This window comes from Diadema antillarum, unplaced genomic scaffold (assembly GCF_040938485.1).
Source record: "Diadema antillarum isolate AM-2024a unplaced genomic scaffold, OU_Dant_1.0 seq00001745_RagTag, whole genome shotgun sequence".
NCBI classification, from domain to species: domain Eukaryota; kingdom Metazoa; phylum Echinodermata; class Echinoidea; order Diadematoida; family Diadematidae; genus Diadema; species Diadema antillarum.
Genome location: NW_027272428.1, coordinates 389,028 through 415,600, shown reverse-complemented (window position 1 = coordinate 415,600; position 26,573 = coordinate 389,028). Strand labels below are relative to the sequence as shown.

The following is a 26,573-nucleotide window of genomic DNA, read 5'->3' as shown; positions in this document are numbered from 1 at the left end:
CCAATATCCCGGATGCATAAACTCTAGCAATTGCTTGTGCTATAGCCTTTTACTCGAATTCGCATGCACATAAACAAGCAATTGCTTGCGAGCAGAAGCTTTTGCTAGCACGCACAAGCAATTGCTTGCTGCCCGCAAGCAATTCATGATCTGACAGGTCCGGGCTACTGTAATGCAGTGATGGGAATCACCCAGTAATACGTGTGTGTGTGTGTGTGTGTGTGTGTGTGTGTGTATATATATATAGATGCGTGTGTGTGCATTTATGAGTGTCATTTCTCTTCTGCTATGTCAGGAAATGTTTCCGCACACACATGTCCTTTCAAATACATGCTGTCACACTCGCCTTTGTTCTTGTGTTCGCACAGGTGTGACGTCCCTTTAATTGAAAACGCAAGCAATTGCTTGTGCGGGACAAGCAAAACGTATAAGCACAAGCAAAACGTTATGCATATGGAATAAGCAATTGCTTGAGCTAGAGCTTTTGCTATACGAGCTTGTGCTTTTGCTTGAAGCAATTGCTTACAGGCAATTCCTTGTTTTATGCATTCGGCCCATTATCACATTGACTTGACTGACTCTGTTACTCTCGAACCTAGATATAGGGAATAAAATATGAGAAGAACACACGTCAGAGTCTTCACCATCTGGACTTACAACGACATCGACAAAAACCCGACCTGACGTTTCGAGTACGGGAATATTTAACCACCTTTCTTCTATCACCAGAAAGTTTTCAACCGCAATCAAAGAGATTTGGACACGATGCAACGGCGTATTGTTTCTCTGTGCACATATTGCTCGGAAGCGCGTCAGAAAAGTACCAAGGCACAACGTGTCACTCTTCCTTACTTTGTCCATAAAGTCGTCTTTATTTACACAAACATCCCAGATTTACTGGTTACGCTTGTGCTTCCACACAGCGGCGAGTTCTCCGATTGCTGGAGGCCGTTCGTCTGGTGCGATCCGGACGACTCTCGGCTGTCCCTATGGCAACACGGTCTCCCGACCACGCCCTCTTCAGCCACCTCCCCTTCTGCGACCGCCCGCGAGCAGGCGGGGCGGGACGAAGGGGTGCGGATGGGCGGGGACAGCACCTCCCTGCAGGTGATCCAGAGAGCGTCGGGGAGGTCGCACTGCGAGACGGTGACGTGAAGCTGGAGGTTAAAGAACTCCTTGGTGTAGGTGAGGTAGAAGACCATTAAGGAGATGCTCATTACCCATTCTGAGAAGGCACTAATGAGATGCGGGACGTAACCCTGGCAACGGGAGGATGGGAGGATGGATGAGGGGCAGCAAAACAAGGCAGAGCGAGAGAGATAGAGAGGGAGAGAGATAAAAGCATTACTGATCAGGTGACGAAGAGCTAATGACACATCTCGTTGCGTACAAGTTAGATGTCGTTTTGTTTTGTTATTATGAAGCTAGGTCTTGTGAAGTCCGCCCATCAGACTATGACATAGATCAAGAGAATATTACACAGTATAATACACAAACCACGTTATTTTTAAACAATTTTGAGTTATTAAACAACATGGACACAGATAGCATTGGCACATTCTAAAAACCAAAAATAATGATACAGACAAAACAGATAACGCTTTTCCTTCTGGCTTTGCTTCACCAACAAAGCAAGGTTCTGAGTCTATCATACTGCAGTTTGCATAAAGAGAATTAGAACAGATAAGGTATTATAAAAAAAAAGCCATTATGAGTGAGAACATACAGAGTAGATTGAAAGTAAAGACCCTCTCTGATCTATTTTACATAAAAATTATGATAAGAGTGTTAGTTCTCCAAAAGCTTGAGTTATTCTCTTTTATTCCCAGCTTTTCACACTCAGTATTAATTTCATGTAAAACAAATAAATAAACTTGAAGTGATTACATATGACTGGACGCATAGCTCATCGATGCGACTCCCACATTGTGCATGCACGCCCCCTACTGTCTGGCTTCTTACAGGGCTGAATTGTTATTCGTATTGCAAGAAATTTATCTTTATAATATGTTTATACATATCGCAATATACAAGCATCGCAATATATACTAGCATGCTTTTTAACCTCTCAATTCGTTATTTCTCTAACCATAACTTGTCTAATTTTGCCCGTATGCATTTATATCTTTCTTTGTTAAATATCATTTACCCTTTACACAGTCGAAAATATGACTTTGATATAATTTTGGATTTATTCCGTGTTATTTTTGTTGGAAAAAAATAATAATGAAAATATCTGAATTGAAATGAATTCATCCTTACTCCATCTTCCGGCGACCAGTGCACCTGTGATCTCGAGTGATCCCCGTGTGTCTGGTACCAAAGCATCTCTGCAACTACACCTGTTGCAATGCCTTATTGTTTGGAGAACAGTTAAGGAAGTTATACTACAAAAGTGATATCCATTAGGACAAGTCCACCTTCAAATATTACATAAGGATTGAGAGACTGTAGCAATATCAGTAAAACATATAAGTGAAAGCTTGAGGAAAATTTAACAATCATTTCAAAAATTATGAAGTTTCAGTGCCGCCATCGCTGGATGAGAAGACTACTACAGTTTCTAATGCCACTTGCGTAAAACGATATAAGGGAAGTATAAAGAACATTCAACATATTTTCACTTCATTCTCGCATAATAATAGAGAACTTGATTTGCCTCATTCAGAAGGCAGAGGGAATAAAATTACCCTTAAAACATATGTCAGTAGCGAGTCGATGGAATGTGTACTCTTTTTTTCTTAACAAATGAAATTTTGTGGAATTCTGTTTATATTTTGATTATGTCGTTCCAAGCATGTGACATCATACACTGTGGTAGTCTTCTTATCCAGCAGTTACTGTGCAGAAACTTTGTGCGATGTTAGGTGTACATTTGATATAACTGCTATTTCTGAAGAGGGGAAAAAAAGTGTTCGGTAGTTTAATTCGTGCACATGCACAAAGATACAGCTTTGTATTCATTACAGATAATCTTGTTTATATAGCGATATTCTATGCCAAGCATAAAGATCAAAATAATGATAATACTATTAATAATAAATCATAGAGCAACGTTTGTCATGTTATAAGTACATTATGTAACAAGAATTTAGAAACTATGTGTTGATCCGACGGCAAGACTTTGCTAGTTTTGTGCCGAGGAAAGTGAACAATGGCGGAAAAAAAAAAATTAATCATGGAACGAGCAAGATCAGTCCTAGCGTTTGGCCTGGTAGTGCTCCATCTACGACGAGACAATTTTAGTTTCCGAACGGTTTCGTGCAGAGGACTTTTGTAATGGTTCTTCCGTCCTGACATAGTAACAAGCTATTCTATTAATCTGTATCTCAAGAAACACCTTTAAATGCTTGGAATCCAGTTTACATATTTATCCGTTGCTATGTTTCCCAGTGAACCCGGCAAGCTTTCAGGTTGTCAAGAAAATGAGAAGAAGAACACTTTGTCAGAAAGACATGTATAAAATTTGAACGTCTTGGAAACCCCGGTCTATTTCATCGCTGTACTAAAGACTCGGTCACTGGCACATTATTCAACACTTAATTCACTCACTTTCATCGTTGTATACCTTTCACTGTTCTGGACAATGAAGAAGCTTATAGCTCGAGGCCCGCGCTCTTCCGCAACAATGAATAGTTTTGCACACAGGTTGGAGTCAATGAGTGAAACTTTATAGGAGGAACATGCGATTCAATAGCTCGGTACTCGATCGTCAGAAAAAAAAAACCACGAAAATTGGAATACATCAATAAACCTCCCTACTTTAGATGCTTTGACAGTGCCATGAACGGGAGCATTTTACGGGGAAGTTCGTAAGGTTGAAAGCTGGCTGGTATATACACGCGCGGTTGGCAGGTTTTTTTAATAACTTCTGATGAGCAAATGCACTGCTAGTCAGTGACAAGAATGTGACCAATAGCTTCTCAGTACTGTTTATCATCGCGTTTTTAAATGTATAGATAGTTATTTCCTCTGTCATATTTGTGGATCAAGAAGCAAGCTGTTCTATTCACCTACACTTTCTTAATGCATTGCAGTACTTGCAATGCGCCTTGCATAAATAAATCGTTGTCGAGTTTGCCTCGTTCAAGCATGCCTGTTATCAGGACATAATACCTTATCTTCGTGAATCAGATCAGAACATGAGCTGGTCTTTTATGACATTTTGAGGTGTGCTATGATAAACGGATTAATCAGATCATTTAATTTAAGTTCAAAATAAAAATATGACAGTTTGAAACAATTTGAAGTGTGCTATGATAAAGACAATTTGAAGTATGCTGTGATCTGTGATAAACAGATAAATCAGATCTACATGAAAGTTAAGGAATTTTTGCGGTTTGCCATGTTTTCATGCAACAATGACATGTTGCAACCAATACTGCAAACTAGGGGAGGTGACAATGTCATGACGTCAGACTCTCCCTCGTTGACCTGCGCATATTAAGATCTGCATTCAATTTCCTGTTTTGATCAGAAATTAAACACAAGGAAGAACAACAAAAAAAGTATCCTTCGCAAGCAACTTTCCAATATCATAATCATCTATAGGCAGCTTAATATCACACAAATTGATATGTCATCGTCGTAACTAGGACATACACTGGAGCAAAGGCTTCTGAGGATCCATTTTTTTCCAAACACACCCCCCCCCCCCCCCTCCCCATTTACCATTACAACCACGTTAATGTATGTCAGGAGGTATGACGATATAATGCATGCGCAAATCCACGAACGAACATACAGAACACACAAGAACAACAAACAAAACAACCCATGTCCTTATTTGTCTTGTGAAACATCAATAGGCAAAGTTGACTGACAGGATTAAGGAAGTTCGTAGCTGTACTTTGCGCATGAGCAGAATAAAGGGTAATTTGCCAGAACATGTAGGCATAACGATTTTATTCATTGAGATAAGCGTCTGTGAAGAAATGACATTTCATGTAATCCTTGTCATGATGTTAGCTATCACATCTATATCTGCCAACGATAAGTTTAAAGTATAGAATTATTTACCAATAGTATTAAACAAAAAGTTTATGAATGCATTCAATGAAAATCGGTGAAATGGTGCTTCTACCACTAACTTGACGGGTCATTCCCGTCAGCTGGTCCATACAGGTTCATTCTTTATCGGAACATGAATGCCATAAATTGTTATGCAGGGTTATGGATTGTGTCATTTTGACAAAAAGTGAGTGCATAAATAAGTGAGAGGGGAGATGGACATATCCAAATGTGCACATGAACCAAATTACTTATTAGGAACTGGCAATAGGCCAATTGTTTGTTAACCGAAGTTGCACTTAACAATCACAAAGCATGTCGAAGGCTTGCCCGACTCAGCAACAGCTAAGCGAATTTCTCCCTATTGAACATAATGAGAGGGAACAGGTGAATAACGTATACTTCGCAAAAAGACTGTTGAAAAAGAAACATCCATAAAAGTGTAATAAATTACAGAAACGGTTTATCCATTATGGGGCAACTGACAGAATATCGCATGGCTGGCGGAACCGGGGGGGGGGGGGGGGGGGGGGGGGGGGGCACTTTTTTGCACCATACAAAGGAATACATAAAGTGTCACCACTTTGGTCCCCCCCCCCCCCCACTTGTTTTACCCCGGAAGTGCGTAAGTGGCACTGGAAAAGAAATAGATAAATACCTTAAAGTGTGAGCGTGGTAATTTTTTTGCGCTGAATTTTTTCTTTTTTTTTTTTTTTTTTGCTTGTCAGCTGAAGAAACCCGGAAGTGGAATGAGAAAGATGAGCTGAAGACCTTTTTGCTTGTCAGCTGAAGAAACCCGGAAGTGGCACCAGAAGTTGCACTGAAGGCCTTTTTTTTTTTTTTTTTTTTTTTTGCTTTTTTGCTTGTTAGCTCATTAAACTCGGAAGTGTCCCCCCCCCCCCCCCCCATACACACACATACTTTTGAAAACGCTCCGCCGGTCCTGTATCGTCTTTCACAAGTACCTCATCATGTGGCTGCTGCAAAGGATACTGATAAACATCGATACAGCCGTTACCATGGTGATGACCAATCGAAGTCTACACAGCCTCATCGTGTTGTATTGTGGGTAGAGCTTGTACGAGATGAGCGTGTGGATAAGGCAGTAGCCCGTGCCCATGACGAAGAGTAGGAAAGCGCCGATCAGGTGAACGATAAGGACGTTGGAGTCCTACTTGAGTTCGACAACAACAAGGAAAATAGGGAAACGAAAAGGGGAAAAAAGTGTCAAGGAAAGCATCATCAGTCCTGTTGGATCATTACAAAAGATCGGTTCTATAGTTTTTTTTCAGAAGTCCAGACGATTTGCATAATTTCTCATCATGTAGTATAGACCTACATAGATCAACAGTTCCATGTATAGATTTCTGGAATTTCTTGTAGTCCTTGAGCAGAGAAACCACTGCACTGAAGAAAATTAAACAAATTACACCCAACAAGGATGATGGCATGGAGGCTCACATATTTCAGAAATGTGGCATGCAGTGTAATTTCATTACAATACCGCGTGCTTATAAAGTTCACCTGTATAGAATTTATGCATGCTTTAGTCTTTTGTTCTACTTTCTTGAGCCCGAACTCATGCATTCTTTGAAGCTGCCATGTCATCACCCTTGTTCGTTGTGATTTGTTATAAATTTTGAAAACATTCTTATTTCTCATCCAATCACCATAGATTGCGAAACTCTGTACCCAGTATGATCTAGTTGTTCAAATCTACTTCAATGCAAGACTGAAAATCATCCGGAGGTCTCCTTTAACAACAACAAAGCTTGCCAGAAGCTTGCCGTACGTAGCAACAACTAATGGAAGTGAATTCCTGTCTATGGATTGTGATGAATGCAATGCTTCGTTACTAAGCTGTAGGAAAACAAACATCCATAAATTGTAATACATTACAGAAACGGTCTATTATACCAAGAAAGTAACGCTATACTAATACACATGCGCGCGCACATAGGGCCTACACACACACACACACACACACACACACACACACACACACACACACAAACACGACACACACGAAAACACGACGCACGAAAGGACGGGCGCACGCACACATGCATACTTACACACAATAAACACAAAAGACGTGCTTTCACAACAATCATGGAGGAGGAGTGCATGATATTCGTAACATCATATCTTTCTTAAAAGAAAAGCATTATCTCCAACTCAAAGAGTAAAACGACAACAATTTATCGCCGCTTTCGTAGGTCAAAATGCCAAAATAAAAAACGAGCAAATAAACTAAAAGCAAACAGAAAAAAAAAATTGCGTCAACATAAATAAAAGAAGGGAAGAGTAGATACCTAATGAAATCAAACTCGCATCTCTGGGTTCATTTTTCAGGAGATATTAAGTGGAATCACGTAGCACCAAATTCGCCATATCTCCCATAGGATGTTAATATTTTTGAGACATTTCCGTGAAAGGATTGCTATGGATTTTCAGTGAGCGTATGTCAGCCCTATAATATAGGAAATCCTCTGGCATACCACATTAGCGTAATTGTTCCAAACCGCATCTCCTTTATTACGTCATAAACAGCTGCGGGACAAGCGACAAGCAACTGACCCGCAACATTATGCGCCTGAAAAGCTAATTGATACGTCCGGTGAAGGCTAATGAAGTAATGTCCCATAATAAACAGACATTGCATTTCCTCACACGGGTCGGCTCGCTAGCATCCTCCACACTTCAGAAGCACAAATCATTTGTGTGCTTCATCTAATTCAGTTTGACGTGCCTGACTAATAATCAAACAGCTTCCCTTGATGAGACGAAGTCAAACACATAATCCAATCATTCCTACCAGCTGCTGTGTTGAGCGAAAAAAAATAAGCAACAACATTAAATTCAAACCTAAATTTAGTGTCTTTAAACTTGAACGCCGTTTATACTTTAACTCCTTGAAGCCATACACCTCAACCATCTTCAAGAGCTTCAGTCTCCTTAACTTTCTCTTGTCTAGTTGCCTTAATCATCATCGTAATTGACAGCAAATTTCGTGTGGGTATGTTATTTTGACACTACAATTGTGCAAAGATATCTCGTGCAAAAAAAAAAAAACAAAAAAAAAACACGCTAAATTTAGGATAAACGGCATACTTCGCCATAAAATCATCAATCAAAATGCATCTTTTATAAACCGTACCTTTGTAAGGATATCCTGATAATCATTTCCAGATCTGGCCGTCAAACAATGATCAAAGAAATTGTTCTAAATCTAACCTTACTGAGAATAAATGTATCTCAAAGACAAAGATAGCCGTGGCTCTCTTCATTATTGGAGGGTGTACGTGGATGGTAAATATAATTATCTGTCGTTGGTTCATCTGGTAGTTGTGCTCTCATAGTTCTCTAATATTTCTGTTTTCTCGAAAGTTCTCTGACTTATTTTGTCTTGAAAACATAGAGAGAGAACGAGAGAAAACGAGAAGAACAAACAAAAACAAAAACATAAGTTCCACCTACTAATCCATGAAGTGCCATATTTTATGCAGAAACCATATTCAGCTTGGCGATGTTTACTTTTTATCACAATTTCAATCAATTCTGTTTGTTAGTATAAGGTATAAGGGGTGGGAAAGAAAATGATGTCTGTAGTAAAATGATGTTCCCCAGCAGGTTATGTTGGGTTTAACTGTGGCCCCCTCCTACAAGAGATGACATTTTCCTCGCGCTTCGAAAGCCTCTGTGATTCTTCAAGCAGAGTCGCGCGGGAAGAGCTTGGGGAGCGAGGGTCATGCCACTTCCCTTGGTCTGAAAACAGGATGTTATCTCGCGTCTGGATAAATCAAGATGGTACTAGACAAGCATCCTTGGTTAAAGGACACCTCCAGATTACTTTTTTTAAGCCTTTACATCTGAATATCTATTATTGATTACACTGGGTACAGAGGTTCAGTATTCATAGTGACTGGGATGAGGAATAAGATTGTTTTCAAAATTTACAGCAAATCACAATGAACGAGGACAATGACATATAGCAGCTTTACATAAGAATGCATGATTTGGTGCTCAGGGAAGCAGAACAAATTAAAGAAGAAAGTGTGCATAAATTATACACAGGTGATTTTGTTAAGCAAGTGTAATCTATAATGGAATGAAATTGCTACATATAGAGTATGTGAGTCGGCCTCTTATAGGTGTCATCGTCCTTGTTCAGTGTTTTATGTTTTGGATTTTTGTCAGGGGATTAGTATATCTGCTCAAGGACCGCAATAAATTCTACAAATCGATCCATGACACTATCGATTTATGTAGTACGTGATGTGAAATCATAGAAAAAGTCTTGATGCCCCTTTAAATACGCCTCATCAGTCGAGACGTCTGATGCAGCTCTCACAAACAGCCACCCAGATTCAAATTAGATAACAAAATATGAAGTAGCCGGTTACATCCTCATTAGCGACCCGTCAAAAAGAAAATAATAATACTCCCTCCCCCACTTCATGACTAACTCAAAACACGTTAATCACTTGATGACATATCATAGCTACTGCGTGTTACATCATGGTTAGGCCTACATCAAGCCTAATAAAAAAAAAGAGGGGGGTGTCTGTCATCGGGAAGGAATTGATTGTAGGGAAACATGATGTTGTCAGTTTTAGCAACTTTCTCGTCTGCTGCGTACAAATTCCACAGAGACCTTGATGACACATTGATCTTACTGCCGTGAATATTCGGAAATAATCCATAAAAGCCTTTCCGTATGTTCTTCTTGCGTTTTTCTCCTGGCTTTGCTACCTTTTTCCACGAACCCAACACTCCTACGATATTCTGCAATCTATACACAAAAGGTATGATAATATCTTATGACTGAACTTTGATAAGATGACAGAGTAGGATGTTCTCAAACAGTCCTGATGATGATCAAAGAACAAAACTGAAGAACATGTTTAGCAAGTATTTCCTGGGAGGGTATATAGGGAGGTAGAGAGTCATAGTTACCTTTCGCTCACATTCCTATATGGATTATGGATCTTTCCTTATCTCCTTTGTTTAAAGCAGTAAGGATTAATTGTGCTTCGTTTCGTTGTGTATCCAACATCACTGCACGATGATGTCTTATTGATCCAGACTTTTCCGGACCACACTTAGGTGAGAGATCCTTCTGGGAAGACTACAATCTCATCACTTAAAAACAAAATAAAGCAAAAAATGCTCCTGTGGATCTACTCAGAAACGGGAAAACAACAACAACAACAACAACAAAATCTTTTTTCTTTCTTTTTTTCCCCTAAAATGAAGCGCACGTAATGTAAAAGAATATTGACCTCTATAGCCATTTATGGCTCCAATGGCAATACTCATCACGGGATATTGTTGTCATAATTTCCCTGGATTATAGCAGAGTAGTATAAAGGGCTAACTGTATGAGTACAAGCGTATGGGAACTGTTAGACGATTTACCTGGAAGTTGGCGACAAGCGTCATCCCAAAGGCCGAAATCCAGCCAAAGACAAGCCCCCATATATTCATCCCCTTGATTTTGACGTAGTATGGCGGTACAAGACTGGTCAGTTGTCGGAAGCGTACGAAAACACCGGCAAATACTGCGGGGAAAGACAGGGAAAGCCGCAAATAGATCGAAAAAGAACCGATATGCCTTGCTCATCATCATAAGCCATCATCACCCCCTTAAATTTTAACTTTGGTAACAATCGCAAAAAGAAAGGACAAAATGAATGTGTATTAAATTATTGGTTAGTAGTTGCTTCCTAGTTTGATACTTATCAACAAAAACATTTGGAACATTTAAAAAACATCTGAAGTCATGTTATGTTGGCATCTTGCTTTGGTTGAATATTTGTTGAATTGCTTTAATACCGGGTAAATATATATCTGTGTCTTCCTTGTTCTTCAAAATCATAATACACAATGCTACTTATGACTATGTCGTTCTCTTTGTCCCTCTGCGCCTCAGAAGATGTCACTATAGATCGATGGTGCATTACAATTGATGCTGTTACTATTATTGTTATTATCATTATTATTATTGTTATTATTATTATTATTATCATTATCATCATCATCATCTTCATCATCATCATCATTATTATTGTTATTAATATTATTACCATTATTATTAGTGCTATTATTATCAAAGTGTTCTAAGCTGTATTCGTTTTGTTAGAAAGAAATACACCCATCCCCACCTCCCAATCTTTTAACGCGTTCAAACTGATAATTATAGTCCGGCCTCAAACCCGTATTCAAATCAGATTTAATGCGGAACAGCTTCCAAGACAAGTGCGAATTTCCGAAACTTACCAATAAGCGCGGTCATATTGAGAAGCTGGCCGAAGATACAGCTCTGAGGAGCCGTGCTGGCTGCGTCACTGCAGAATAGAAGAGAAAGGGGGAAGGGGGAGACAAAATCGATGTCAGAAGGGAAATCATGGACCTCTTTTCTTCTCGTTTTGGTGAAAGAGCTTGAATCAAAATATAACATATTATACCAAAATAATATACCATACTATTATCAACGTTCCTATAGACAGGAGCAAATAAGTGAAGAAAAGTATGAATCAATATTCCTAACGTTAACTCATCTGTCACCCTTGTTTTACTAATTGGTTAATTATACAAACAAAATGTGTGCACGTGTATCCACATGTGCGCGCGGACTCATCCAATTAAATTTAATTAAGTTTCCTTAAGGCTTTTCAAAAAGTAATATATACCCTCCACTGTTATGTTGATTGACGGACTATTAGCACTATACCCTGCCGGCGATAGAAGGAGCCACGTCTTCGGAAGTGACCCCAAGAACACGGATTATAACGGTGGCAGCAAACTGTCAGGATGCCAAACGATCGGGAAAGAGAGTGACATTTCTGGAAAAGCGAAGAGATCAGCAAAGCTGACGGAATGGGGGAGGGCAAAGGGTGAGGCGTCGGGTGTTTAGGGTGAAAGACCGTTCCTGAGACAGTTCTTGCAGGAAAAGTGAAGGGTAAAAAAAATATTTCTTCTTCCCCTCCTGTCCTTTCTTTCTTTCTTTCTTTCTTTCTTTTTAGGGGGGGGGATGAGGTGGGGAGGGAGGGAATTGCTGTCGAGGGGCATTCGTTTATTTCCCGTTGCGAATCTATGCAAGCGTGTCCATCATGTAGATATTCTGGTGTTAATTATGTATTTGCCCCCCCCCCCCCCTTGTATTTTGGTCGGACCGGTCACTTCTTTGTTTCTGCTTTAGGTTGTTTGCATCTTATTTTATCTATTTATTAAGTCTTCTTTAAAAGCAGGGTAATCCCAGTCAGTGCCACAAAGGCCTGCTTTAGAAGGGAGCCCTGCGTTGATATACATTACATTACATGTGCACACAATAAAAAACAAGAATAAAACGAAAATAGATATGCTACAGCTAAAGGACAATCGCTTCGTAAGAACATAAACCACAAAAGAAAGAACATAAAACGAGCGGAGAAAATAAATATCTGCATAATTCATAGCTAGTGCATCTTTAGCGAGTGAAGACGTTTAGGCTAGGATAAGTTTGTGAATCTGGATTCAATCCCAGGTTTCTGACCATCATGTGAATGGGGCTTCCTATTTGAGCTACATCCAGGGCAGCTCAGATAAAGGAAACCACTCTCCTGGCTTCTCTCCCCGCCACGCCCATTTCTCTTCCTGTTTTGTGTCTGATATCATTTAAATGTCTGAAACGCATTTCCTCCCAAAGAAATGCCTATTAGCCGAACTAGTGATTGATCTCTAACTCTAATTTCAAAGTAATTTCGAAATCCGATCGACAACCGGGACACAACACAAAAAAGTGGAGATAAAAAAGCGTCTCCTTCTTACCACTTTTACATAATATTTTTACACTATGATATTCATCCATATTCCAGTTACTGTAAAGTACACATTTAGATCATCTTCAAGAGAAATAGCTTCTGTTTATGTGACTTTCAATCGATAGTATTTCTCTTCAGCGTCGATTTTGTAAGATTATTCTCTTTTTTTTTCTCGACTTTTGGAGTTTTCTAGAGTTTTTTTTTTTATTAGAACTGATACAGCTGAATGACGATTTCAATTTAATTAAAAAAAAACAAAAATATAGCAAAAAACCCCACCCCCTTCAAAGGGTCATAAGTGCATTTTACATGTACAACCATAGACTCGATAAGAAGGACTTTATTGAGTAAAGTTTGGTGTTGTTGCTGTCAAGGATACAATGAATGTACAGAAGGGCGGTTGGGGCATTGCCGAACGAAAGACAACTGTACACTACACCTATACGACTTTCGCTCACACGACTGACCGTCTTTGGATCTGAAGTAAAGACGCGCCTTTATTCCGAGGCTATTGTGATTTACTTCGGATCCAACGACAGTCAGTCGAGCAATCGATTCAGTCGTAGAGTGTGCGGCGGGATTATCGTATCTTACTCACAACCAATAATACCTGTCAATCCTATGACTAAGACTGACAGGTTTACATGGTCTAATCGCTTTAATAGATCTACAATCACCCGGAAGGCGGGAGGGGTGAGTGATTATGATCATAATATTTAAACAACACTACCTCCAGCTGTATACATTGATATAACAGACGACAAAACAGATGATATAGTGTCACTGTCCGGTGAGATTTCATCTCGATCTGGTTCAAGTCCATATCCAGAGCGTCGAGGGATAGTTGTTTGGACTTAGTCCTGTATAAAATGTGGGTGATGGTTTGGATCCCCGCGGGACGCCACCCCCTCACCCCCCTCTCCAGATTCATTTGTCAGATCAATTCAGTGTGAAATCCCCCCCCCCCCACTCTCTCTCTCGTTCTGTCCTCCTGTATTCATTTTCCTTACTAACTCTATATCTGTACGTGTAAATACTATTGCAAGTGATTGACATATTGCCCAATATGGACGTAAATAAGCACTGAATTGACGTGATTGATAAGTGTTTTAGTAGTAGCCATGATAAACCATGATTTTTTTAATCGTGGCTACTACTAAAACACTGATCAATTCAGTGCTTTTTTACGTCGATGTAGGGTCAAGCAGTTGCAATGAAAAAACATCTCGACGGAAGAATTTCATGAATTTGAATAAGTGTAAATACTAATCCTAAATTCTTTGTGAAGTGTAAATTGTAAGAATACTGGTCATTCAATGGATAAATGAATATACATAGACACATACTGTACACACAAACAAGCATGCATACACCTACATACATACGAACATAATTATACTAAAGCATATTTGAAGAGTTTGTCCGATAAGTTCATATTTGCCAAATGGAGATATTTGTGATTAAAGGTCAAGAAAAATAAAGAGAATAATAAGAAAATTTTGCTTCTTTTGACGATAACTTCAAAAATGTACCTTTATGTAGTGATCAATGTATCATTTAAAAGGTATTATTTTGTACTTTATGACAGAGACCATACTTCAAAATATTCAAAAATGGAACAAACTCTTCATTTATACGCACATGCAAAATATGCATGCATACCCTTACATACATGTACACTTAGGCAACAAACTCCTCTACGTCTTCTACTTTCTATACTCCAAAGTCTGATTCTATTGTTTACTTATATATATATATATATATATATATATATATATATATATATATATATATATATATATTTCTCTATCTTACCTGTTGCTCCCACCAGATGTATCCATCTGTTTTATGCTTGTTTGGTTTCTCTTTATCTATTTATGTATCTATCTATCAAACTATATCTGTATCCTTCTCTTTCCTATTCCCTCTTCTGACACTTCCAGTACCCGTCAAGAAAAGTTCAAGAAACCAGTTTCTGATCCTTCTCTCTTTCCGAGCTACAGGAGAGTATTGTCGATCATGACTCGTTGCCAAAGCGAAATACCCGAACCCCCCCCCCCCCAAAAAAAAAAAAGAGTAAAGGAGAATTAATGATTACCTTATGCTGTTCAGGTGGCGCTAAGTTCAACATACTTTTGTTCTTGTTGTTGTCGATACTGTTCCTATTTTCAGCTTTAAATGGCGACTGTTGCCTGCCTTACGGATGCCAATTTGAGTGGCCTTGGGGACTCTATTTTTAAAACGTGGACTTGCCCGTCCAGAAGATGCCATGTGGAAACGAAATGCTGACGCTGGACATGATTTTCACTTACGTGTCTGCACCATGTCAAATATAACGAGACAAGTCTATGAGATAGCAACACGAAACGAAAATTTGTGGCGATTACACTCTGGATGAGGCGGCCAGGGAAAAAAAAAATCATCAAGTTATTGCGCAACTTTTTTTGTTCACTTTACCTTTCTAATCACGATACAATAATGAATTTGCACTCATCGTGCGTGCACATGTCTATAGGTCAACACGTGATCAAGACGCCATATTATTACACAGAAGTCCATATGAGAAATTTGACGAACACACGATTATAAAGGTACAATCACCATTTAATCCATGTTGATAAAATGGGACGGGATTACTAAATCTAACATCGTAACATCCGATTCGTGATGAAAAAGGACCCCATCTCCCTCCCCTGCATCTATGATTTCAAACAAAGTTCATGCGCGTTTTGTCGAATGCAAGTAGTTAAAATAATGATCATGAAAGGGAAAAGGCTGTCTAAATATTCAAATGAAAGTCTCAGGTCACGTTGACTATGATAGGTACAGCCATATCAATCAGACAGAAAAATTAAAGATTCATCAGAATTGGACAAAACACGGAGAGGTATGAAAGTTTCAAGTTTCGCGTCATTTTCCCTGAGCATGCAGTCACAATTTGCTTACTATAGACAAATTTGCACTAAATTTCCTTTTTAACACATATTTTATATATTTCATGCGAACTTACAGAAATTTGCATCAACTTTGCAAACATGATTTTCGCTTGTAAGTTGAAGGGAGCGGTGATACTGTTGCTGATTTATTTGACATAACGTAATACTATAATCTTCTTATAGTCTTAAAGGACAAATTGATGTTCACTGATGTGTTCTACTAATATTGCTGCATTCACTCAATCCACATGTCTATGAAGGTGGACTTGTCCTTTAAGTACAGATCGTCGGGAGAACTTTCAGGCAATGAAATTATTCCCTCATCCAATAAAAGCATATTATGTGATTTATCCAATATCGTCGTTTTACAAAAGCATGTTAAAATTTGACAATTCCTGACTTTCATATATTTTTCTTTTGATTTCAATGAAACTCGAACCGCATGTTTTCTTTTAAAGTTTCTTTTTCATCAACATAAAGTCAAACAAAAAAGAGGATTTTTTTTCGAAAATGAAATGAAATCATCGAAAAGAACGTTTACATTATCTCTGTACTTTCACGATTTGACTTAGGAAATTTAGCTCTGTCATTTGTCATCGCTCAAAACTCAAATGCTAAGGAAATTTGGGAAGGCTGACCAGGCAAGGTCCGTTCCTTTCTTTAATGAGATTTTCCGCCCACAGTTATCTTTCCAGCAGCATCCTCAAATTTATGGGTTTGCATTTATTTAGTTTGGTTTGATGGTCTGTGTGTGTGTGTCTGTCTGTCTGTTAGTTAGTCAGTTTGCTCAGATGCCTTTGCTTGTTTGTCTCTTTTTTTCTAACGAATATCAGAATAGCTTGTCGGTACTCATGTCGCGGTATACACAGACCAACTCGAGGTTTAATTTGTGCTTGTCCTTTTTATTTCACGAGATGTTGTTTCGTAAAACGGGACGTGTTTAGAGGTTCTTGACAATTACATTACGGTGATGATTTCATGTTTAAATGTCTGAAGGAATATGCAAACAAAGTACACACACAGCTTAATTTTGCCCTCATTCCATTCTATCCGGGATTTTACTTCTCAATTTGATGTATACATGGACCTTATGGATATCATTTTTGTTACTACCGCTTGATAATTGTGTTATAATCATCATGAAGCCACTCTTATGTGCATAGCACGCAATCTCAAAAATTTCTAGGAATGATTCGCTTAATTTGCTGTCTCCTTAACGACCTTTTCCCTTTCCATTGAAGGCAAAAAGATATATTCATAATGTTCAGAAAATAGACCAGAATAAATAACTTAATTTCAGTGCTGAATATTGTTGTTATTATAAACGCGCAATTCTGGTTTAATTCATGGCGTAGATTTCAGGCATGTAAATTAAAATCATTTAAATGGAACTCCGCTAAAACCGTCTTAGCTGTTATAATCAAGAGAATCTTTAAGAAGGATAAGGGGCTACAAGGAGAACAGAAAAGATTAGAAAAAAAACTAAGGAGAATAGTTTGTGCACAGTCTTCTGGGTTGGGGAATTCGCGGGGAAAGGTAAGTACATAAATATGATTCCATAATCTCATTTCCTCCTTGGTAACTACATCTGTTGCCACGTGACCCAAAGTTTAGACGAGGTGATGACATCGTCTCCATGGCAACGCGCAGGTCTAATGATGATAAGCGATGCCACTCTAAGCTACAGGACTCTAGAACTCTCTGGATAAACTCTGCGGGTGCTTTTATCAGTTCTCCCACAGTGACGACAGGCGTAGCAAGATCTATTTCAGCATGTTTGTCTGTAAGTCATGTCAAATGCTAATATATCATGTGCAAGACTAAAATGTTGCGGGTTTTGTTTTTGTTCCCTTTGTTTCGTATTTTTTATTATTATCATTTCAGAGAAATGACAGGAATGATATAAAGATATGACTGATTTCATTTTTTTTTTGAGTGATGTCGAACAGTTTTGCTCTAATGAGAGGTCAAACAGCACTTGCAAATGAATAAAGCTGGAAAACGTATCTATGTTACTTTAGGAAAGTTTCAAGGAAGGTGCGAGGTGCCAGCTGTGATTGTTGATGTTTGCTATAACTATCGGTAATCTGAATTGGACTGTGGGTATGGGTTTGATCAAGTTGTGGGTTTTCCCTGCTGCAAAGAACACAGTGTCCCACAGTGTGTTTACATTGTCGACTATGTGAAAACGCTCGAATTTAACAGTGTGAAGATGATTTCACACTGTAGTGTGTGTGGGGGTTTTTTTCACAGAGAGTTCACGTAGTAATGTTCTGTTTCACACTGTGAATTGGTGATTCACAATGTGATTCACAATGTTAAAACGCTCGAATTTACCACGCAGTGTGAAGAGATTTCACACTGTGTTCACACTGTATTTTTGCATTGTGTTTCATAATGTGGGATACTGTGTTCATTTCAGCAGGGTTTTGGGAAAGGTTCTTCTTCTTGTTGTTTTTATGCTGACAGAAAGCCCCGACCAGAATTAGGCCAATGGGAAGGGGGAAAAATACAAGATGACAGAAGTTTTGCAGTCTGGCAGCACTCAAGTAGGCCTACAATGTAAAACTAACATTTTGAGAGAGTCACATAAGATCGAAGGGCAATTTGCCGAGACAAGAAGTACGTTTCCCCATATGCATGACCTTTCCATTGAAAGCTGCTACTACAAGAGCAATGGACCTGCTAATCATCCCCTCCCTCCCCCCCCCCCCTCACATACGGCCACACCCACACGCACACACACACACACCCTCCAGTTAAGGTCTAAACACCATATTTTGCTCCAACACAATATACCCCGTCTCGGCCCTCGTACGCTGCTGGCGGTTTGATGAGTAAGAAACACGCTGCGAGTGAAAATCTTGAGCTATGCTTGTTGTGCCTTCGCTGTGGTAACCAGAACATGAAAATAAATAAATAAATAAAAACCGCCCGGAGAACGTGGGTAATCCGACTCGATAATCTTCCAAAGGCAACGAACTCGCCGTTGAATACTGGATAAGAATAGTTCTAGTCACTGTTGTTCACTACTATTCCCTTGAAGTACGATCATGCGTAGGCCTGCCATTCACAATAATTTCTCGTTTATCTCAGTGTAGTTGCCATCGCCATTATCAATTTTGTCAATACGTGTGTCTTAAGAAATCATAGTTCTGACAATCAAAATTGTCACAATCGTTGGTTACCATTACTGCTATTTTCATCACTTGCTATTGTTGTCATCATCATCAACTCATCCTTATAAGGTAGTTATTGTTATCCTTATTTCTACAACTTTTATAATCAATGTGGTCATTGTCATTGTTTGGTTTTTTTCAGGACGGAGTAATCTATCTAATCCTATTGTACAATTTCCTCACTTAGGGGGAAAATAATAGAGGAGGAGGAAAAGAAGAACTGCAATAACAGGCAGAAAGGGGGATAACACGAAAAAGGAGAAAGAGATATCGTGATGAAAGAATTTTCCTTTTGTGGCCTATAAGGATAGGGAAATGCATTGTTAAACACGTTGAAATAGAGCATACAAAACACACACATGCAAACAAACAAACGACTAATTCGATATATGATCATTGTGGGTACATGGATTATTATTAAAAAAAAAAAAAAACATTGCAAGGTTCACTTTAAGAGTCCAATCATTCAGCGGCAATTCTTTGCGCACCGTCTGGTTAGCCATGGCAGCGACAAGATTACACCAATCAGGGTAAGATCGGGTTGTTCAGCGCGCTGCTGCCCCACTAATATCATACAGATCTGTGTGCTGCAATCCGCCTCAAGCATCTATCGCTTGCTCAACGTGCTCTTTAGTATACAGCGGTCGCACGGGGAATACCCTATCCATCGACCCGAGAAACCGGAGGCACGTGACGCTAAGTGAAGGTGGAGTTTCGCTTGGTGCCTGACCTCTTGACCTCGCCAGAGGTCAGTCAACTGAAACCTCGTCCACCGACAATCAAAGTCCGTCACTCCACCGCACCATGTAAAAAGGCAATACAAAACAAAACAACAACTACAATAACAAAACGACCGTGAGATTTCTCGACGAAACTAATCGACAGATATCACATCGGGGGAAAATTAAATTATGAAATATATCTCTGTAAAATTTCTCATAAGGTTAATCGTCCCTGATGGGAGCATTCTATAAGATCGCACAGAACAGGTGTAAGGCACTTTATAGTCCTGCAGTACTGTAAAATATGAAATATATATTTTTCCCTATCTAAGAAAGAAAAGAAACTCTCAAATTTGGCAATAGAGAGTCTGACCACACAATTATCACATTGTCCCATGCAGACAAACAAGATATCAATTTAAGTCAATTTCAAATTCAATTCAGATTAATTCATATTATCATAAACGTTTCAAAGGCAGCCGAAAGACCAACTGTCGGTGTTCGGAGAAGAGTAACCAGCATTCATAGAATATTTAATGATCTATTCATCTTTGTTTTACACCAACCCCTGTCAACGGAGAAAATATACATTTAGTTTATGAATAGATAATTACAATTTTCACAATATCCTTTATACATTACACGACAAAAATGATGATTATGCACCACAAATTAAATAAAAAGAACAACACTCAGATTAAAGGGGCATTGCAGACACATTTCATAATTCCACATTTGAAGAACCATAAATCCTCCATATGTATACCTTCATAAACGTAATGATGTCTATAATACAAGTAGTAAACACCTTACCATTAAAAGCATTATTATACCGTATTTTCTTTATATTATTTTCTAAATGTTTGTTTATGAATACGCTTCTTCAGTGTGTTCAGACCCATCAAATTTTTAAATTCTTATAAAATATATTGCGTAATGTTGACTACAATAACTTAAGCAAACACGTGGATGGATCTCGCCTTCCGGAACAAGCCACCATACAAAGTTGTCAGCAAATCTCCGCCAAATTTGTCGGCCTCTTTAAAGGACAATTAAAGTTCACCTTCATATAGACATGTGAATTAAGTGAATGTGCACAGCAATATTGGTAGAACCATTGAGAGTGCGAGAAGAATCTGACAATCCTTTAAAACGTTTTGCATTGTCTCAGTTGCTATAGTCACTGCTGAATACAAATACTACTACAGCTTGTGATGTCACATGTGTAGAACGATATGAAGAACAATATAAACAGAAAATTCAACATTTTTGCATTTTTCCCGCATAATAAAGAAACTCTTGACTTGCCTCTTTCAGAAGGAAGGGGAATAATAGTTATCCTTAACATACGTCACAGTGACCAGTCGAAGAAATGTGCATTTTTTTTTCTTAAAAAAAAAAAGTGAAATCCTCTTTATACTTTCCTTATATCGTTCTACGTATATGTGACACCATACACCGCAGTAGTCTCCTCATCCAGCAGTGACTGCTCAGATATTTTTAAAATCAATAACTTTTAATCGGATTGTCCAATTTGTCCCAGATGTATTTCTTCAGATATTGCTGCATTCACTGAGTCCACATGCATAACTTGTTAAAGCCGCCAAATGGCCGCTGTTTTTGGAAACAAGTGGCTGCAATCAAAAGTACTTTTTAGTGTGACACATTTCCTCTTGATTACTTTTTGTGCACCTATATCCATCTGTCTACTCGATTACAATTGATGTTGGCCCCAACCGGACAGAAGTACACGCTCCGAATGCAAGTTTACGTAATTCAACTGAATCTAATTCAATTATCATTTATTTCCATCCAACAAAAGGATGAAATAAGATACAAAGTCAAACAGTATGATACACAGTTCGTTATTGTTTTATCAATTTGTATGAAATACATCATGCAATGTGCATCATAAAGTAAATCATAACAAGAAGAGTTATGTATACTTTGCAAGGTTGGCAGAAAGTATGTCTAATGATGGAAGAGTGTAGGTCACTGAAAGGCATGGCTCATAAAGCGTGGGTCACTCAATGCATTAAGCGTGAAATAATCAGGCTAATCTTTGTTATCATCATAATAAAGACTTCGTTGGGCCTAAAATATTAGTGGTTGCTAATTCTCTCACAAAAAAGTTAAAACCTGAATTCCCAGCTCAACCAAAACTAAACCATCCCTTTAAATAATTGCATGTCCATGTTCCCTTTAATATGGGAAGTTACAACAGTTGCCGGTCGATCTAAATCAGATAAATTAGTTGGGAAGACAGTTGATAGTAAACGCAAAAATCACACCAAGCAAAATTTGGCTGATATCCATGTCGATGAATTCATAATTGCAAATTGCTTCCTTTACGAAGAAAGGTCAAGGGAATTTGTGGTGTCGAAAGCAACTTCGAACAAAAAGTGAAACTATGATTATGGAGCTGGAATAACGAAACTCTCTGAGGATTTGATATACTTGACTGCCTTATATAGTGTCTTGTACGTAAGGTATGTGCATATCATGTCACGTAATAGAAACATTGAAAATACGATCCTATTTAAACTCGTCGACTGTGTGCTTACCCTGGCGTGAGACGGAACAAGAGCATGATCCTATCTAAACACAGGCCATGTCTACGGCACACAGCTTTCCAAGTCTTTGCAAATTAACCCTGTCAGTGCCGGTGAAACCTAAGCTGTGTGAGTCGTCAATGGTGTTTGACAGCTAATGACTTTGATTTAGGATTGAATGTCTTGTTCGGGTGCTCGAACGGTATCACTCATCCAAATTGAACTTGGCATCTACCCTCGTGTTGCTCCTGAGCGGTTAACAGCTGGGATGGCTCGGGTCGGGTCGGGGTAATCAACGCGGGACATTGATAGCCAACAGCATGGTCAAGAGCGTCGCGCACTACTGACGAGTTGTCAAGGCGAGCACCTTTTGTTGAAGCGTTGAGCGAGAAGAGCTGACAGCGGTACGCCAGCAAAACACAGCATAAACGTTGTATGATCATACATAATTGCCTAGGGTAACAAGGCACCACGAAAGTACGCATGAAGGAAAAGAGCTCAATCTCCTTTTTGATATGCCTATACAAAGAAATGGTGAGAAAGTTTCGACAGACAGTTTTGTCGAATTCAACCAAATTGCCTTCTTTATCTTCGTATATTGTGGCAACTAATCGATATTCATTTCTAACTGATGACTACAGTATACCCATAGGCCTACATCAAGCAGATACATTAAGTTGGGTAACGTCATACATTGATTGGCACATGCGCACACAATAAACACGTTTTCTCACACGTTGTCACATATACGACTCAGATAAACACAGAAGCAGAAATCGCCACTGTATGGGCATCAAAATGAAGAAACGATAAGACTACGTATCATACAATAAATGCCGAATGACCTACATACAGCAAGAATATAGAATTGAGGGAGTGGTTTGATTGTTTGTGACGTGATGGCATTTCGAGATACAGTGTACTTAAAGTTAAAATTGTAAATCTTTACATTTACTGCGCCGGCCTTCGCTGAAGAGAAACTCAAAGGAAGCAAAGTGCATTAAAGGGACGGTACAGTATTGGTGGAGATGAGAATTGGGCTTTTAACTTTTTGCGAGATACCAAGAAAACACTTATTAAATAGTACAGAGCATAACATTTTAAGAGGAATTCAATTTCATTTGATGAAAATCGGGTTCGGAATGACTGAAACATTCAAAAACAAAGTATAAGAAAGCGATCGTAATGAATTCCTCATGGAATTACATGCTCTTTCATATTTCATGAGAGGTTTCTCATTATCTCACCACAAATGTGAGATACCTGAAATTAGGTCTCAACCAAAACTATACGATCCTTTTAAAGAGTAACAAGTAAAAGTATTGATATAAACCAAATACATGCATTTCCCAAGTGGGTAGGGACTAAAAGTACGGTTGTCCTCTGCATTACTTTCATGATATACCACAAGACAGCCACGGTTGACATCGAACACTGTCTTCCTGAAATGCAAAAAAAAGGTCATAAGACTTTTGACCATGTGTAGCGTTTAACGACCTTTTACCTCTACACTAACTTCAATGACCGTTTGTTGCATGAGTACCCTAAAGGCTACAGAAAAACAAAACTGACGTCACAACTCGTAACACATTCATTTAGACCATGGAGTAGCTCCGTGTTTTGACTAATTTGTCACTGCTGTAAACACTAATTGGGCAGGGTGATTGTTAACCCTCGTCATTTATGAGGGTAGAATGGATTAATTTCCTGTCGGCATGTTCAAGGCACACACACTCACACACATACACGCACACACACACACACACACATATGTTATACAGGCAAGAAGTCCTAATCGTCTCTGTTCTTACATTGTATTACTTGTTGACCACAGGAGGATACCATACAAGGTTGCCAATCAAGTCGTTAGATGCCGCTAATGGAATCTGCTGGACAAACGCCAGGCTACCGGAACGAGGCCAGGCGGGAGGAGAGGGGGGAAACTGCCCCACATCTTGTCGCGTGGACAAGCAGTTGCACGCGTGCCTTCGTTACACAAGCGGTCAGTATAATAATTATTCATCACGGCTGACTCAATTATGAGTTCTAGTCATAAAGTGTATGTATTCTGCGCTGTACCAGTCCTGCACTGGAAGTGCAGGTATTCCTCGAGTGTTTCCTTTTACGTCCGCAAGCCTGGACATGATAACGACAGCATTCATGTTTGTCTCGAGATGATAATGCTGTAATAGTATCAAAATTTGATATCATTTAATGATAACAATAATGGTCTCATTCACCATTAGTAGCCTCTTCACAGTTATCACTGCTCTTGCAGAGGGTCCTGCCATTATTGGGTGGTGTGCCTTATTCCGAAGACTTTGGAATTCCAAAACGCACACATTCCCTCTGCCTAATCTGAAAGTGAAGTAGGGTTCCTCAATTCGAACATTAATTTCTTGTCGTTATTCCAAAGTTTTGTTATTCCGAAGGTTCGTTAATCCGAAAATGAAAAGAAGGTGCGTACCGAGTACTAACGAACCGGCGCGCCGCTGCGTCGAAACGAATCTTGGGAATAACGAACCTTCGGAATGACGAACCTTATTTCATTTTTGGATTAAGGAACATTCAGAAGAACGAACCTTACGAAAAATGAACTGCGACCGCCATTTTCATCACCCCAGCATTACCAGGTATCCATATTTTTTTTTTTTTTTTTTTTTTACACCCAGTTCGAGAGATATCATGGGATACATCTCGTCCAATGACGTAGGCATTTGGCAACTTGGAACCGATGTGTGACAGTAACAGTTTTATCTACTTTAAAGGACAAGTCCACCCTCATGTAAATGTGGATTGAGTGAATGCAGCAATATTAATAGAACATATAAGTGAAAGTTTGGGGAAAATCAGACATTAAGAATTTTTAAAGTATCTGCGCAGTGAACTGGATGAGGAGACTACTACAGTGCGTGATGTCACATGCGCAGAATGATATAAGAAAAATAACAAGAGAATTTAACTTTTTTTGGTGAAAAAAGTGCACATTTCCTCGACTTGCCACTGACGTATGTCAAGTGCAATATTATTTCCTCTGCCTTAGGAAATAGGCAAGTCAATGCAGAACAGTGAAAATGTGTTGAATTTTCTTGATGTTCTAATTTAATCGTTCTACACATGTGACATCGCAAGCTGTAGTAGTCTCCTCATCCACCAGTGACTGTGCAGATACTTTAAAAATTCATAACTTCTGAACGTATTGTATGGTTTTCCCAAAACTTTCACTGATGTGTTCTACTAATATTGCTGCATTCACTCAATCCACATGTCGATGAAGGTTAACTTGTCCTTTAATACCCCTGAATGCAGTCCCCCACAGACAACTGAGTCAGTGGAGAACACTTTGAATGACTACCACGATTTCGAGGGACCGATAGGAATATTGACGTAATGCGATCACTTATCGCACTGTAATCAAGAAGCGAAGTGAGAGGTACTTTTCGTCGTCTTGGAAGCATTAAAGAGAAGATGAAATAATTTTCCCTTATTCTGTCACACCTGCATCCCTTATATAGCTGGATGAGATCTCTCTATAATTTCCCTTCCCTCAGAGGAAAAAAAAAATGCATATAATTATATTGATAAGAAGTAGGTAGGGAAAATAACAGGCAAATTTTGCAGGTATTTTCCTTGGTCACCATAACGTGACATAACAAATGGAAAGCTATGTTCATGGGACTGAGTTTTGAAGTTCTAGATGCCAGGAATTGATTTGTTCACATTTGCCATAGTTTCTAATATACCTTTTTATTCTACTCTAGACCATGTATGATAGGGAGGGGCTTCCCCCCCCCCTTTAAATCATCCCAGGTGCCGTCACCATGGCGACCAATCACCAGGTGACCCAGAAGACACACTGACGACCGGTGGGGCGGTCGTCGATGAACTCCCCAGCAGCCAGGTCCGCCTATATTAAACAGCGAGATTTGACCGTTTCGCGGCAGGATGAGACTTCTGGTGGGACACGCCTGTTTTTCCTGCTTCTGAATCATCGACAGCAAAAACCCTTACAGAAAACGGGCCCCACCTTCAAGAATAAACACACAACAGTTTCTAATCCATACTTCTAGTCAGTTTTCACCTCACTTGATCGTTTCATCCAATGACCTTGGTGCATATAACTCTACACAGCTCGAACTGTACGTCACGGTTCATAGTACAATTATCAATCTTACCTAACTACAACAACTGACAGTCGATATGTTATACAAGTTGTTTGACTTTGAGTTGGGATAATTCCAATATCATTCTTTAAAGGGGGAATTCACCCCAAGTACTTTTTATGCGTTCAGTGAATAGAAAGGAATCATTAGTTTTGTATAATGATAGAAAACATCATTACGTTTGAGGACAATCGGATGTTCGATTC

At 39.0% G+C, this 26,573-nt stretch overlaps 1 protein-coding gene across 1 annotated transcript in view; it reads right to left on the bottom strand.

Annotated features, from left to right (window-relative positions):
- Window positions 1-875: 875 nt before the first annotated feature.
- The window catches only part of LOC139711992 (DNA damage-regulated autophagy modulator protein 2-like), a 32,581-nt gene continuing 6,883 nt past the window's right edge, over window positions 876-26,573 (bottom strand). The window contains exons 2-6 of the mRNA XM_071623836.1: window positions 11,293-11,360; window positions 10,432-10,574; window positions 6,004-6,181; window positions 2,263-2,354; window positions 876-1,259 (exon numbers count right to left, since the gene is read on the bottom strand). Coding sequence (XP_071479937.1) covers window positions 876-1,259; window positions 2,263-2,354; window positions 6,004-6,181; window positions 10,432-10,574; window positions 11,293-11,360 — 865 coding nt within the window. The remainder of the gene's footprint in view (window positions 1,260-2,262; window positions 2,355-6,003; window positions 6,182-10,431; window positions 10,575-11,292; window positions 11,361-26,573) is intronic.